Source organism: Sciurus carolinensis, chromosome 12 (assembly GCF_902686445.1).
Source record: "Sciurus carolinensis chromosome 12, mSciCar1.2, whole genome shotgun sequence".
Taxonomy (NCBI): domain Eukaryota; kingdom Metazoa; phylum Chordata; class Mammalia; order Rodentia; family Sciuridae; genus Sciurus; species Sciurus carolinensis.
In genome coordinates, this window is record NC_062224.1 from 4209922 (window position 1) to 4227042 (window position 17121).

At 44.9% G+C, this 17121-nt stretch overlaps 1 protein-coding gene across 2 annotated transcripts in view; it reads left to right on the forward strand.

The window, feature by feature from the left end:
- Window positions 1-3710, forward strand: part of Edaradd (EDAR associated via death domain) — a 57614-nt gene extending 53904 nt beyond the window's left edge. For both annotated transcript variants that reach the window (XM_047521432.1, XM_047521433.1), the window contains exon 6: window positions 1920-3710. In XM_047521432.1, the coding sequence (XP_047377388.1) occupies window positions 1920-2302 (383 nt within the window). In that variant the 3' untranslated portion in view covers window positions 2303-3710. The remainder of the gene's footprint in view (window positions 1-1919) is intronic.
- The last annotated feature ends 13411 nt before the right edge of the window (window positions 3711-17121 follow it).

Genomic DNA, 17121 nt, shown 5'->3' on the forward strand with positions numbered 1-17121 from the left:
TATTAAGTAATATTCCATCCAGGAGTGCAATCGTGTATCAGCAGTCCCCTAACCTTATACATTTGTTTTTAAAAATTGAGCCACCTATAACCCCAGCAGCTGGGGAGTCGAGGCAGGAGGATCACAAGTTCAAAGCCAGCCTCAGCAATTTAGCAAGGCCCTAAGCAACTTAGCAAGATCCTGTCTCAAAATTAAAAGGGCTGGGGATGTTGCTCAGTGGTTAAGCACTCCTAGGTTCAATCCCTGGTTACCCCCACACATGGAAGGGAGGAAGGGAGGGAGAGAGGGAGGGAGGGAGGAAGGAAGGAAGGAAGGAAGGAAGGAAGGAAGGAATTGATAATATAACTAACACTGTCATGGAAATGTCCATGTGTGTCCATATTCTGGGCAGTCTCTTTGAACTGGACTCCCAGAGGTCACATCCCTTGGTATGAGCATAATTGTCATGGCTCTTGTTTTTTTGCCTTTGAATTTGTACTTGCCTTAGAATTGCTGACTCTCACCTTAATGACCAAAGTGACACCCTCTGTCCGAATTCTTCACTTTCCTAAGCTGGTAAGGCTTCTGCTCGATGTGATATCATATGCATTACAGGTTAGAGTTAGGACCTGGAATGTTCCCCAGAGTCTCAGGTTGAAATGCAGCAGTGTTCAGAGGTGGAGCTTTGGGAAGTGATTGGTTCATGAAGGCTCTGACTTCATCGGTGAATTAATTAGTTGATGATCGAATGGACTACCTGGAGGGAGTAGGTCACTGGGGTGTGCCCTCAAAGGGGTTATCTTCTCTCTTGCTCTTTCCTCTTTTCTATCTGCTTCCCAGCTTCCACAAGTTGAGTAGCTCCCCTCCACCATCCCTTCTGCCATGATGTTCTGCCTCACCTCAGGCCCAGAGCAATGGAGCCAATGGTCCCTGGGCTGAAATCTCTGAGCCATGAGTCAAAGTAACTCTTTCCTCCTCTAAGTTGTTCTTACCAGATATGTTGGTCACAGCAACAAAAAGCTGAGTAACGCAAGGACATCATTACTTCCCCAGAATCTTCCAAGCCAGTGACCTCTAAGTAGCCCTCAGCTGTTAAAACACAAATTCAAAGGACTCATGAGTCACTACGGCAGAATTTAAGCTGCTTGGTTTGCCATGTTGCGAGACACTGCTTGGTGCTTTGTCATAGAAGACTTGCCAGCACCTCTTACCCACCAACTTCCTCCTGCTCTCAAGCGGAGGTGGAGGACTGGGCGTGAGAGGCTGCCCTCCCTCCCTCTGGTGGGCGCCTGTTCTCATGGGGCATCCCAGCTGTCCTCTGCCCATCCAACTCACTGCACATGCCCCCAGGCAGTTGGCTCCCCTTCAAAGGAAGCCCCATGGTGAAGAAAAGATAGATAAAGGGAGGGATGATAAGGTGGCCTTAGATTTAAAAAGCAAATCTTCTGGCACTATCAGCTATCACTTGTTTTCAAATATGCATATGGAGTGGATATTCCAGTTTTCATTTTTAAAGAATTGTGCAATCCATCATACCCTGACACTCTGTGCTTGCTGTGAAGAAGCTTTCGAGGGGCAGGGGTTGAGGTGCTCACAGGCGCGGACAGGTTCTAGTGGGGACTGGACTGGTGCTCTGCCCCTGAGAGCCCCTGTTTCTCCGAGCCCTTGTTCTGGCCGGTGGTCCCACAGTAGGACATTGGGACCAAAAGGGAGACTGACTTCATAAAATGTTACAGCTGCTTCCAGTACACCTATCTGTCTTTGGCTGTGACGAACACTGCTGTGTGAAAACTGAGAAATGCGTACACTGAACTATTCCTCTCTAAGAAAAGGCCGTGTGCTCAGACTGATTGATGCTCTTGACAGGTCGGCAGGAAAATGAAGGCGGTGAGAATGAGTGTGTAGGTCCGGCCTCCGTGTGACTTTGTTTCTTCCTGCAGGTGTCACTAAGGACCAGTCCTGTAGAGAAGACTGTACTTGCTCCTCCTGCTCGCTCCGGGCCCCCACCATCAGTGACTTGCTCAATGATCAGGACTTACTAGATGTGATCAGGATAAAGCTGGATCCATGTCACCCGACGGTGAAAAACTGGAGGAATTTTGCAAGCAAATGGGGCATGTCCTATGACGAACTGTGCTTCCTGGAGCAGAGGCCCCAGAGCCCCACTCTGGAGTTTCTGTTCCGCAACAGCCAGAGGACAGTGGGCCAGCTGATGGAGCTGTGCAGGCTCTATCACAGGGCTGACGTGGAGAAGGTGCTGCGCAGGTGGGTGGACGAGGAGTGGCCCAGGCGGGGGCGTGCAGACTGCCCTGCGCACTTCTAGCGCTGCTCTGCACGCTGGAACAGCTGTGGGTCACGAGGAATGTGAGTCTGTTCTTTTTAAGAGTTTGGATGAGGACATGGAACAGTGGACATTGGTTTTTCCCCAAAGCTGGTGGTTTTGTGGAGGGGTAGGCTCTGTTTTGGTGGCAGATCTTTCTTTCTTTTTGCACATCTGTTTTAATTTAATATTTGAATATGGACTTGGGAAAGAATATTTTATAGGCTCACATAGGGGTCAAAGCCTCCAGTCAGAATGGCTTCATGCCCGGATGAAAATAAAGCGTTCTTCTCCGTGGATGCTGCCGAAGATTCCAACCCCAGACCCAGGGGCTAGACGTGCACAGATTGATACTCCAGATGACTCAGAGCAGCGGCACGCAAAGCTCAGAGGAAATGGCAACGGGCTGCTCCCACTGTTGGCCATTTGTCGCCCATGTTGTTATGATGTGCTTAGGTAATTAACAGATGCGGTATTATGTGAGCCTATGCTACTGTCATTTTTATCCAAGCATTTTTATGATATGTGGACTATCGATAATGTGGTTTGCTTTGGTATTTTTAAAAGAAGCACACAAATTGATGGTTATTGGGAGGGCGGAGTGAGGAACTGGTGGGTTCATATGCACCCTGGGAATGGTATTTGAAAATGAATAGTACTCAAACTGCCCTTTTGTTACCTATGACCTTGAAAAACGGAATACTGACTTCATCTTTTACATAAGACTGAGTACTTCATCCCTGAGATGGAACTTAATTCATCAATAAATAAAAATCCCCTGGCCCACTGGCAGTGTGTGACCACCTCCAGCACCTACTGTCCCAGCCGAGCACCACCGACACCTCACAGGATGACCAAGAGGGGGCTGAGGGCTGCCAGGAGAGGAGGCATGCTTGAAAATCCATCTTTAAAGAACCTTAAACCAAATGAAAATTTGGCTCAAAGGATACCCAGCGATCTGATTGGATAATCTGGGGAAAGAGCAAGTGTGGGGACAGAAGCGGTTGTAATAGGAGAGGCCGGATTTTCTAGGTTTGGGGGGAAGGAGAGACCAAAGGCAAAGACTTGGTTTGGTTGGCAGGCCCATGGAGGTGCTGTTTGGTTCTTAACTTAGCAAGTTAAGCACTCTGTTCAGGTTAGTCCCTGATTAAGATAAGTGAAAATGGGGGCTGAGGCTGTAGCTCAGTGGTGGAGCACTTGCCTGGCATGTGTGAGGCGCTGGGTTCCATCCTCAGCACCACATAAAATAAATAAAGGTCCAGTGACAACTAAAAAAAAAAAAAAAAAAAAAAAAAAGTGAAAATGGTGAATAACACTGATAAAGTACCACAGAAAGATTGAGATTAGCTCAGCAGAAAGTTATTTTCTGAACCACCACTTTCCCCCCTAACAACTATGGTGGTTTCTAAGCAACTAAGGTTGCTGATACACAGTCAGCTTCCCCCCAGATATAAACTCTTAAGTAGTGAAATCTGCTACAGAGACTGACTCATCCCTTCTGACTCAGTGCTGAACACACCAGGCTCATTTTCCCTGGTGAGATTCAGCAGATAAATGTCACTTATCGTCCCATGTAGTTAATGTAATGGTCAGTAATAAAACGTAGAGATTTTAAAAATAGATTCTCTGATAAATTGGTGGTCCACGAGGTGCTTATTAAATGGGTGCTGTGTTGGCCAGGATTCTGGCTCTGTACAGAATTAGTTAGGAGAGTTCCAGTCTTCCAGGAATTTGATTTGATATGTTAGTATGTTCGTTGAGCTACCTATGACAAGTTCTTACTTCTTGGCCCAGGATTGACTGTGGGAAAACATGTCATTTGTTTTTAGCATCAGAGGAAAATTTAACTAAAGAGGTTGGGATTATTTCACATCGTGAGGTACCAACTCCCTGCGTTCCAGTGGATGGTCACCCTCCTTGTGTCCTGCCACACTGATGTAGGGGTACTCCCAGACTCGGAAGTGCCTGCCTGCACTGCCTGGCCGATGCCTCCAGGAAGCTCCTTCCTCACCCCGTCTCCCAGCCGAATTGTCCCCTCAGCCCAACCACAGCCAGCACAGCTGGCCACCACAGAAGCAGTGGTGAGGGCAGGAGAGGAGGCCGGAGGGAGAACCTCGCTCTGTTCCCTTTCCTCCTCCTCCCTGGGGAAGAGCAGGTGGGACCCGCCTCACCCAGCCATCATGTACACAGGGCAGCAGGGTGGCGGGAGACCAGGAAGGTTGCTCTTACTCCAGAGACCCCTTCCACCTGGGATTGACAAAAGCAGAGTGCAGCAGAAGGGAGGGACAAAGCAGTGCCACCCCACCCCGCCTCCTCCTCTGCTGCCCCTTCCCTGGGCTCTCCCTAGTCCCCAGCTCCTCTGAAGCCCCCACCACTCAAAGCCTCAGGGCCACATGTGATGGCTTGGAACAGCAGCTAAAGAGGTGGACTTCCCACCCCTCCCACAGGCCTTGGCAGCAAAAGTGATTAAAAACTAAGATGTTCCTAATACTTAAGACGTAAAATCTGGGAAATCAGGTGAAAGCTTCCTTACAGACCCCCGTGCTGCATGGTGATTAGAGTCTATCAAACTCAAGTTCTATAGTCACAAAGTTCTGAAGGGCAAGTTCTCTGCAGCTGGCCTAGGAAAATGGGTCCCTAGGACCACCTCTTCTATGGGACATATTTCCAACATTCAACTGCTCCAGCCCTGTCCCCACACTGACTTTAAACTGAACTTGTCATCTAACATCTCAAACGCATCTAGTGTCTGTGTCAGCTGAACTTGCCCTCCTTGAGTTGGATCAAAAAAGTCAAGCAAGACAGAGCACTCGGGCCAGACAGACGTGACAGTGGAGGCTGCACCTTCATGTTCAATTCAGGAGCAGAAAACCTCCTCTCTCAGGAGCACAGCAGCCTCCCATCTCCACTTGGCGCCAGTATGTCCAGAGTCCTGGTAGATAATAACCTCCACCCTGGATTTATCAGCACTTCACTGCCAGGGGCCTAGATAGTTTTAAGACCATCTTCATTTTTTAAAATTCCTATTACAATTCCATGGGGAAGTGCCCAGGTGGAAGGGATTTTTAAAATAGGAGAATTAATACAAATTTACTTTACCTATCCTATTATTTATACATATGGACACCTGATTTGATTAACATTTACCTTGTGAGGATTTTTAATTATAAGCAGTGTGGTATCAGCAGAGAGAAATGTAACCTAAGATTTTCTAAAGTTCTTTCAGACTCTGAGAAAATGCAGGGTGACTCTGCTCTGCATCGTGTGGGGAAGTGCCAGACAGGAAGTCTTAATTGAGATGCAGGTACAAGTCGGCTGTGCAGGAATCCCAAACAACTGTACTTAAGTTAGCTTGTGAAAGCAGGAACTGTGGTCACGTAACCCCCAACACTGCACAGAGTGGAAAGGAGGGAGATTCCTTTATGACAACCAATGGACCTATCATGAAAGGTTAGTCCACTAACTTGTCACAGCTTTGCTCTTCATTCTGTCCTAGGGGTCTATGTTAAGTTGATCACATGTAAACTAAGCTGCTTGGGATGAAGGCCTTTTGCTGTTAGATTAACGGACTCCATCTATGTTTCAGGACTTACTCTCTTAAAACTCCCTTCTGTAACATTCATGACAAGGATCTATGCAATATGAGCTTTGTTTGGTTGCAGTAGCAAAGTACCACACCGAAGAGAAGGGGAAATGGCCACATTGGACATCACACGCCAGGGACATATCTACACACAGAGAGGCCCACACTGGAAGAAAAAGACAAAATGAGGCACATAGTATTTAAAATAGTAAGGTTTTCTCTACTTCATGTACAACCAGAGAAACAACAATTGTACCCCATTTGTGTACAATGAATCAAAATAAATAAATTTTAAAAATAAAATAAAATAGCAAGGTTTTAATTTGTTGGGATTTACACTTCACTAGGACCTCCCACCAATAGCCAAAAGATAAAGTATAAGAAAGGGTCACCTATTTTTGTGACACTAAATAATAATTATTCAATAATACAGAGAATGCATGGCAATAGACAAAAGACGCTGCTCCCCTACTGGTCCTTCGCAGTAAACTGATGTGGCACTGCCCTCTGCTGGAGACAAAATCTACACCCACCTCTTTCCAGATGCCAGCTCCCACCAGCCTCGGGCCTGTGTATGGGCCGTGTTAGGCGCCTTACAGGCAGCCCTGCGGAAGAGGAAGACTGCAGTTGCTTTTTAGCTTGGCAGACAGGCAGCGATGGTGGCATAACTGAGATGGGTTTCTGTCCCCTGGTTGTGCCCAGCAAGGCATGACCTGTCATTCAGGGCTTCGTCAGCTCAGTGCGATCCTGTGCTTCTGGGAATGACTTGTGAGTGCTCAGATGGGCCTTTCCTCCTTGCAGATTGAAGGTCAGTTTTTTTGTGGATGTTGGGTCTCCCTTTATGTTAGCACCCAGGGAAGGGGCTGTGATGCCAGGTGGCAAAGGGTCCACCTCCCTGGAGCAGGAGCCTTGCCCCTTCCTCTATGATACGTGCAACAAAAACACACGCAGATTTCCTCTCCTTTGCCTTTCCTTTTTAGATGCTGCTTTGGACCTAATCACGTTGAAATTCTTTTCAGCTCTTGTAACTGAAATGCACACATCCACATGTTCTGGAAGCAGTAACAAAGAAATGCCCCATTTGTTCTCCCATTTCCTCCTTGGGAACTTGGCAGCACCCTCCTGAACCCTGTGCATTTGGTTGCATATGGCAAGGTGGGTCTAGTCTCCCTGGGGTTTAGAGAGCATTGTGGTCAAGATGCTGGGCTGCAAGCTGGGACAGTTGGTCAGGATAGCTGGTCAGAAGGGACCATGGTAAAGAAAAACTGTTCTGTTCTCCTCCTCTCCATGGCGTGGAGGACGATGGATCTGGGGGCTGTGTCTAGATGGGGTGCCTCCCAGGAGTCTGCTTCACAGTTGAACTGAATAGATCAAAGCCATCAACCATGCAATGTGAAATTAAATGGTTAAGCTGGTCAGCCTGTTGGAAATGTAAGAGGATGGCTTCTTGATACTTCCTGAGCCAAGCTGTGCCCTTCTCTTAGGTGACCACAGTCCTCTGAAGCATGTCCTCCAAAGCTTCAAGGAGGACATTTGCAGCAATGAAGTTGATGCTTCCAAACTCCTGAACCCTGTGATGCTTTGTTTATAGACCTTTGTTCTATACTTCTAAAGCCGCCTACATTTTGATCTCCTGTATGACTGTCTTTCTTCTAAACAAGAATTGTTTTAACTCTAATAATGGAGGCTACAAAATTAAAGACTGATGTGAACCACTATTTCTAACGGGTGCTTGTGTGTAGATTCCAGCCCAGTTGTTGACTCACGTGCCTGTCAGCCAGTCATCCATCATCTGAATACCTGGTGGGTTTCTAAACTGCGCCTGAGGCTAGGGATGCAGAGATAAGCAGCAGGAGCCTACTCTCAAAGAGCCACAGACAGGGAGAGCTGTGGACATGGAGAGACAGGACTGGAAAGACCAGGGCAAACGTGGTCCAGGAAGGGGCACAACAAAACCCAGAAGTACTGAGCCAGGAGGAAGGACAGGTAATGACCACCCGGGGCCACTGCTCAGTGGCTCTGGGCATGTTGAGGCAATGTGAAGCGTCTTCCCTCAGAAGTCACTTTGACAGAGCATGCGGAGGAACACATTCTGAGCAAAGAAACCAAAACAGACTACTCAGGAAACAGGACAAGCTCACCAGAAAGAGGTAAGGATTTTAAACAGTGTAGCAGATGCTTCCAGAACCTTTCCCCAATGAATGCCCCAAGCTTTGAGAATCCCTCCAACAAACAACACACCTCTGTCTAGCACACTGTGACTTAAAGGGAAGGAACCACACCCTCACTCTGTCACAGACCATGTGAAATTCTGGCACCAGCAGACTGGGACTAGGAATGGCAGAGTGGGGAGGAACCATGGCTACGTGGCTGGAGAATGGTCCACCATGCCCATGGGAGAGGTGCCTCATCCAGAGAAGCTGAGGATCCTGTGGGAGAGACTCTAGGGCAATGCTGCAAAGACTCCCAGAAAACCACTTCTGGTTGGAGGGGACTCAGCAGGCACAGGGGCCTTGTGTCTGCAGGTGGAAGTGATTCAACATTAAAACTCATCCTTCCTTGGCCTGTCAGGCTCCACCTCCTGGTTCTTTTCTAGTTGTCTGATTTTTCTTTCTCACCTCCTTCCTAGCTCCCTCTGCTTCACTAAGTAATGGCGGCCTTCGATGTGGCATGTTTCTTCCTTGCCCTTCCATTGCTACCCAGTCTCTCTAGCCCCATGCCCACCCACGTGCTGACTTGCCCTTGAACAGAAGTCTCAGGTGCTTCAAATGTCTAAAATGACAGGCATTGTTTCTTCTGAATATCTGCTTTTCCCCTCTTTCCCTGCCTCTGTGCTGAGCGTCCATTCCAGTAAGAAACTGGGAATTCAAGCTGGCATCACACTCCTCTCCAGGACCATCGCCCGCTGACCAATCCTGTGGACCCATTCCGGCCCCTTCTACCCCAAGCAGTCCACAGCCTCATCTCTGCTTTCCTGGACTCCTGCCACGATGGAAACTGGTCCCTGCCCCCAGCTCCCCTTTCCCTGCCCCGCAGCATCACGCATACGCTAGAGTGATCCAAAATCAAAAACAAATCAAGTCATTACCTGCTTAAATTCCCTGGTTAATCTTCCCACCCTCCCACTACCAGCCAAATAAAATAACTGTCCCTGTTTGTGAGGGAGACTTCGCAGGGACATGATACGTTTGTCCTGAAGACATATCTCAGCTTTATTCAAGCCATAACCATGAGGCCTCATTGTCAGTGTAGTCTAATTACAGTTAAAAACTCAAGCAAAATTCTATGTAAAAACAGTTTAAAAATCCAGTCCAAGTCAAACACACTCCTGGTAGTTTAGCAGTAAAATTCTGCTCTGGGCCCTGATGGATTTATTTTACTTTCATTCACAAAAACAAAAAGTCCTTTTACTTTTACACACCACTTGACAGAAAACACATAATGGACGTTGTTTTACCTGTTCTTGGCAGCAACTACTTATTTGAGAGCAAGCTGAGTAGCCATGGAGATGATGTTTTGCTCCAAGTTGACACCTGAATATTTAATGAGAAAGATTTCAGATAAGAAGGAGCAGATTCACTGGAAAGTCTCCAAAAGCTCAATTCATGTAACAATTGAGGCTATAGAGCAAGCACTGTGCCAGCCCCCAAAGAACCAGTCCCGAGTGACCTGCTCTCTACCTAGAGTCCACTTAGGAGCACAGCATAGCCCCCGTGAAGGGATGCCAGGCCTGTGCTGCCTGCCCTCCAAGTCGACGCTCCCCGGAAGCGGTATACCAAACAATTTCCAAACTACCTGGCCAGATTTCCCCATCACGGCTGGCAAAGGCCTCTTCAAAATGCTTGCCAACAGGCTTGACTGCACCCAAAAGTCTTTAAGGAAGTACCAGCTCTGTGATATATTTTTAAAGTCATGAAGTCCTCTAGTCAGAGGATCCTCAAAGGAAACTTTCAAAGCTATACTTCAGTACCTACAATCGAGAGGTTTTAATCAGGGAAAAAAAAAAAAAAAGGACTTCATTGAGTTGAACAAAAGCAAGGATACTAGTCTCAGCTCCACTCAATCTGGGAAACCCAAATGGTAGCTCTATGTAGCTGACGGTCAGTTATGCTGTTTAGAGTACACTGCTGATAACATTGTTAGATAATAAACTAATTCTGAGACTCGCTGGTAAGGTGATTTTTTTTTTTCATTCTTCATATTACAAAATAGAATGACTGGCACAAGGATGAAGAAACACTTTTACAGAACTTCTAGAAATGGTAATGCCAAGAGTTAAGCGTAAGACCTCCTCGGACTTGGGGAATCCAGCGCCCCCTCCCAGAGCTGCCCTGGCCTCCTCTGCAGCATGATTTGGGTCAGAAACCATATTTCCACTGCTCACACCCCACTGTGATGCTTTCTGAAGTTATTTTACTTTGCAAAAGAAAGACCCACATAAAATATGAGAAGAGTCAAACCAGGGTGAGGCGTAATTCGATGTTCTGTGACTGTGGGAGGTATTCAGCAGTACCATCAAGATCAAAGCACTGCGGCCTTACATAATTCCTATTGCTCTACCTGGTCCCCCAGGAGTAAAAGTTATCTGCAAACCAAAGGAATTTTCTTCAAACCATTTCTGGATTTTAAAAAATAACAAGAGCTCATGTTCTTCCCTGGCATTTAGCACATGTTTATGTAGGTTCTGTATGTTAGCTCACTTAGTCCTCACACCCTACCAGGTGAGCACTCTGCTTATCCCCACTTTACAGATGGGACAACTAAGGCACAGAAAGGTTAAGTCACTTGCCTAAGGTCAAATTACTAGTAGGTATGGAACAAGGAGTCCAACCCAGGAGTCTGGTGAATGTGTGTGCTTCACCCAGAAACGACACCAGGAGGATGTGGTAAGATTTCAGGGATAGGGGCTGGGTTGTGGTTCAGTGGTAGAGTGCTTGCCTAGTATGTGTGACACACTGGGTTTGATTCTCAGCACCACATAAAAATAAATTAATAAAATAAAGGTCCATCAACATGTAAGAATATACATATATTAAAAAAATATTTCAGGGATGCTTATAATTTCACTTCTCCCTGTTATTTTTCAAAAGCTCTGTCTGTTTCCCTTGAGTGAATTAGTAAAACCTAGGAAGGAATCAAGGAAGGAGGGAAGGAGTTCCTGGCAGGGTGTCCAGCTGGCAAGTCAGGAATTCTGAGCTAAGCAGCCAGAAATAACCTGAAGTGTTGGACTTGACAGCCTCCCTAGCAGACTGGCTGGAGTTTGGGTCTTCCATGACAGAGTACAGTAGTCCCCTTCATCTCCAGGGGGCACATTCCAAGACTCTTAAGAGGAATTCAACTAATACACTGACTGCCTGAAGTACCGAAGGTCAAACTGGACTTAAAAATTCACCCAAGATCCTACACAAAACATGGCCATGTTTTTAGAAACAGCCTGGCTTCCTGATCACCTATGGCCAGGGCCTCTTCTGGAAGGTCCAGTGTTCGTGTCTACTTGAAAATCTCCACTTGGAAGGTCGCTCTCAGAACAAAGCCTTGGCAGGCAGTTTTGACAATATTTACATGTTGAGTGGCTCCAATTCTACATGTGCTATCTTAGTACACCTCTGTCCTGAATGCCTACAAAATGTGTGCCTACTAAACGTTCAATGATAGATAAAGAAGAACAGGAAGAGAGCTGCTGGTCTCAAATTTCATGCCCGCCCCCCCCCCCCCCCCACACACAATCTATTCTCTTAAAAGCTCCACCCTCCAGGGTCCCACAGAGCCTCCTGCAACAGCTGGATCACAATCTGACCTGGGCCACCAACAGCTTTCCATACTATATTAACAGTTTTCTGATAAATTTGTTCCATAGTTGAAAAGGGTGATGATATATAGATCACGTGTGGGACACAGGGCTCCTGAGTGTTTGTGGTTGTGAAACCGAGATGATTTCTTGCTTTGTCATGAGCACTCAAAAGTTCATTTCTGCTACCAGGAAGCACTTACCCAATGCTGTAAACTGTCCCTCCACCCTTTGACAGATCACGCGGACATTCCTCATGATCTATCCAATCAGCTAAAGCACCATGAGATGGAGACCAAAGTACAATTTTTTCTCTTGTATAGATTCTGTTTATCACTGGGGAAAAAGTCAGTCACCCACGGAAAAAAATATCTAAAAAAAAGATAGGTTGAGTGTAAGAGAAACAAACATGTTTCAACCAAGTGAAAATGGCTAAAATTACAGCCAAATTGCAGAAGAAAAAATATATTACCACTGAAATGAGAGGAGGTTTGGGGCAGTTCTCGCCCCTTCTGCACAGTCACAGGCGAAATGCACTTTTCTGCAAATTAGAAAAATGTAGATTTTGGTCTGGAGGGGAAGTATTACCAGCCCCAATGCCACATGAAGCCAGACTTGGGTCAGCTCCCACATCCTCCTTCAGCTGGCTGCTGCACCCATGCATGATATAAACACAGGCAACGACCCTGGGGCTTTGCCTTAGGTTCCAGCCAACCAGGAAAAAATGTGGAAGAGCAGCTGCTGCTCTGGGTAATTACCTCGACTCCTCCCAACTCACCCCAAACCTACTCTTAGCATTATTGTCCCATTCATTCTTCTCTCTCACTCACTTGCTCTCTTTCAGTACCAGGGATTGAACCCAGGGATATATTGCCACTGACCTACATCCACAGCCCTTATTTTTTGAGACAGAGTCTCATTAAGCTGCTTAGGGCCTAAGTTATTGAGGCTGGCCTCAAACTTGCGATCCTCCAGTCTCAGTGCCATGGGATCCAGTTATCCCATTTCTGCTTTTGGACAGAAGCGTCCATATCTTCTCCTGGCCCCTATTCAAATTTCCCCAGGTTTCCTTCCTGGGTCCTCCTTGACTTTAGCTTTCTGACCCTGCTCATGCCTTTGGTCATCTCCTGTGAGTTTTCCCTCCAGTCTCTTGGGCCTCACTGCCACCACAGTACCCTGGGCCTCCCCCTAAGTAGAGCAGGGAGAGGATTTAAATGAGCTTGGATTCATACGCAGTCCGCAGTCCTCGTCCCCTCTTTCCATTCCAGGCCAAAAGGCCAGCAGTTCTCCAGGTGTGCTCCTGCTACGATGTGTCGCTTTGCCACAGGCTTAAAAGCAAAAGGGTCAACCGGGGTCTGAAACCTCCAAAATTGAGGGCTCTTTATCTCAGGCACTTGTTACAGTAACAGAAAGCTGACTAACACAATTAACTCCTTTGGCAGAGGCTGGGAGAACCAAATCCTTCTGAAAACTGTTATGTACAGGAAAAGAATTAAGCACTCACCCTGCTGTTCTGGAGTAAACTTCACATTGGGATCACCAAAAAAATGGATGAAAGTAACAGTATTTCCTTATAGAAGTTAGTAAGTTTAGGAGGAATGCTAGAATGGAGTTACTACTATCTTTCAGTTTCTAATGAAATAATGAACTAGGCAATGACCATCAAAACTGATGAGCAAAAACCGATGGGAACATTGTAATAGCTGGATCAGTCTAATGACATCCGAAAATCTCCCATTCGGAGAGAGAAGCAGAGAGAGAGGGAATCAAACACTCGAGCCTACTGGTAATGCACACTACAATTGAAAGTATACATCACATTCTGGCCAAAACACTAAAACTGGTGTCTTGTTAAGCCTTACGGTTTAACAAAATGTTCTGAAGATACTGTGGATGAAATGAAACATGATATGTACTTCAAAACCAGCCAGGGGTGGACAGGAAGTGGGCAAGGTATGTGCGAGACAAAATTGACTGTGTTGAGAGTTGCCAGAACTGGACTGTGAGACCCCAGAGGTTCACCACACATACATACTTTTAGGTATGCTTTAAAGTGATTAAACAAGTACTTGGACTCAGTAACTGTTTTTATTCTATTTGAAAAACCACCTCAATTTCTTGCTCGATTCAACCTATCACAGAAAACTTACTATTGAGGATTCAGTTATCACTTTAACAATAAGCTGTATAAACACAAGTTGGAAGTGAAGCTGGGTTGGTTAAATCTGAGATTGGGCTGCCAAGGGAAAGTTTGCAGTGAACCTCAGCAATTTCACAGGAAGGGAACAAAGATCACAGTGAGTACTAGCAGTCACTAACCTTTCTTTTGTACTTTGTTAAATACACACATGTGTAACCAATGTACTGCTTCCAACTAGATTTTAAGCTCCAGGAGATCTAATTGTTTTAAACTTACTGTTATCTCCAGTGCATACATTTCTTGAATCTATATAGAACATATATGTATGTATATCATTGTATATACAACATATATTTTATATTCTAAAAACATGCACTGTTACATGTTTAGTATTGCTTTGCCTTTGAGATCTAAGTAATTCCAGATACATTTTCTCGTGTTAAATAGCTCACATTCTCTAGTACTAGTACACCATAGTCTGCAAGCTGTTTAAGAGTATTGAAAAAACAGGACAGCACCTCATCCTTGAATCATTGACACAAATTAATTTACACTACCTATAAGATTTCTCCCATCACTAAGATTCTTTTATTTTATGACAAAACCATTAGTTCTAGAAGCTTGTTTCTTACACCTGAGAAGACTAAATTTGGGACATGATCCTATAGAACTTAAGAGGTAAGCTTGGTGAATTCAAACACAGGGAGTTTGGGAGGGGAGAAAGGGGTTGCGTGCTCCTGGAGTGTGGGAGAGGCCAGGTCCAGCAAGAGCAGTTCAAGTGTCCCCTGAGACTGGGGAGGATGATCAGATGAGGCAACAGCACTAACCATGAATATTCCCAGGGATGACTATCTGCATAAGGAGTTTGAATGTTGTGTAAAGAATGATTTCCAAAGACTTCGCATAGTTTAAGACCTAATTCGAGACTATTTTTCTCATGGGAATAATTGGAAAGCAGCTATGTGTTTTCAATGCTCTGATATCTATAACTATTGTGGTAAATTTTTGCTTTAATACTTTCTAAAAACAATGTTGTTGCAGGTTCCAGGCTTCTACATTTATGCCATGAAATATCAAGGCAGTTGTTTAAAGTTCTTAAGTGTTTTATCTAATTTGCATTTCAAAATTATTGATTTGGGGCATATTTTTCCAGTACTCGCTCCACTATTTAAGAAAAGGTCAAAAACATTTTTAAGTTATAGTAACAACAAAGCATAGCAACACAATAAGCAAAATCACTTCCAGAATGTTTCTTAGCATGAAACAAATAGCTGACATCATTGATGAAATATGGCAGGTGTTTTAATTCTGCCAAATAGCAAGAGCATATAGTTTATAATTCAGAAGTCTAGAAAACTGTGATTTGTATTAGTGTTTAGAAAAATGTGGGTAATATATATTATTTTATATATTATTTATTAGACAGTATATCACACTATTCTAAATTTGTGACATAAAATTTATTTTGAGCTATATAACTATTGCTTATTAGATAAGAGGATGATAAGACAGATGAAAAAGCCAGGTGTTAGAGATGCATGCCTGTAATCCTAGCCACTCAGGAAGCTAAGCAGGAAGATTGCAAGTTCCAGGCAAGCCTCAGCAACTTAAGGGAGACCTTGTCTTAAAATACACAATTACAAAGGACTGGGGATGTGGCTCAGTGATAAAGCACCCCCAGTATCCCCCCAAAATAGATATGAAAAACGAATTGGTCCAACTAGAAGCAATTCTTTTGTCTTTGGAACTCTTAAGTTATTTATGTCAAATCATTTGTAACACCTATACTGTTGTTTTGAGTACAGCTTTTAATCGTGTTTTTAGGCAAAATCATCTCAAGAATCACTCCTGTTCCCATCCCCTCTCCTGTAATGTGTCCTCACCCCTTGATCATCACATGAACCCAGTCAGTTGAGTGCTGATAAATGTTTAACATCTGGCCTCAAGGTGGGGAAATCCTAATTTATAGCAGTCGTCTATTTCCATGGTAAATACCCCCATCCTGGCCAATTTCAAGGTATCAACATGGAAAAGATGTGCAAATTGGTTCTCACAAGCCAGTATGAATTGATTCCAACACACCACTGAACGTATTCCTCAGAATTCAGGTCACACCCGTTAGTGGATATTGCAAATATCTTAGTGGATTATGAATAGCCTTTTTCTTAAATGGAAAAAGTTATTTCACGCATAAGGAGGGTATTATTTTGTAGAACTTTTGTTTCTATAACTTTAAGTATGCATATGATAAATCACCATGTATATGTAGTATTTTATGGCTCATGAGAAAATCAAAAAGCTACCATTATGTGTCTTTTCTCTTTAAACACAAGAAAACTAAAATCCTTTACCTCAGTGCTTTCTCAGCTATGATGTTTCTTTGTTCCTGTTCACAGCAAAATTTCTTGAAATATCTTTGGTCACTGTTTCTTCCACTTTTCTGCGTGGCATTTCTCCACTCTCTTGTCACTGGAACTGACCTCTATGTCCCTGAGCCCATTGGTCACTTCATCAACCTTGATTCGGGGCACTGCCACAACTGGCTGTTCCTCTCTTTTGTCTTCCATGATACCACTCACAGGTCTCCAGACCTGCCCTTCCTCAGCAACTTACTGGCATTTTCCTCTTTTGTTGGCTTTTGTCTCCCCAGGGCTCTGTCCTAGGTCATCTTCTCCATGTAGCTACTCTCTAATGACCTCATCCATTCATTCCCATGATCTTATCATTTCCCTCATCTACTATGCTTCAGCCATGCTAGTGGTCTGGGTCTCCCGAACACACTCATTCTCAAAGGCCTTATGAACTTGGCATTAGCTTGTCTCCTCGGCTTGATATGTATTTATTTACATTTATTTTGACTTTGTAAAGGAAGTACCAGGCAGAAGCAGGCAAAACTGTGAAGACATTCAACATTTCAGCCCAGTTTTTAGGTATCTATTTTATACAAGGCATTACACTAGGCCTTGGGGAATGTGTATGACAAGCTTTTGCTCAGCTTACAAAGGAGTTGCACAGACAGCACGCACAACACACAGAAAGACAACTACGGATCCATAGTGCATGCCAAGGGTTAAATTCAGCTATTCCTTGGATCTTGAAGAGGGAAACAAACTTAGAAAATGGGTAGGAGGAAGAGGAGAAAGAAGTAACAGTGAATCTGCACACGGACTTTCTACCATGAGACTTGTATTGAATTCTTCGACTTAAATTAAAAACAATAAAAGCGGGGCTGGGGGTGTGGCTCAGTGGTAGAGCGCTTGCCTGGCATGTGTGAGGCACTGGCTTCGATTCTCAGCACCACATATAAATAA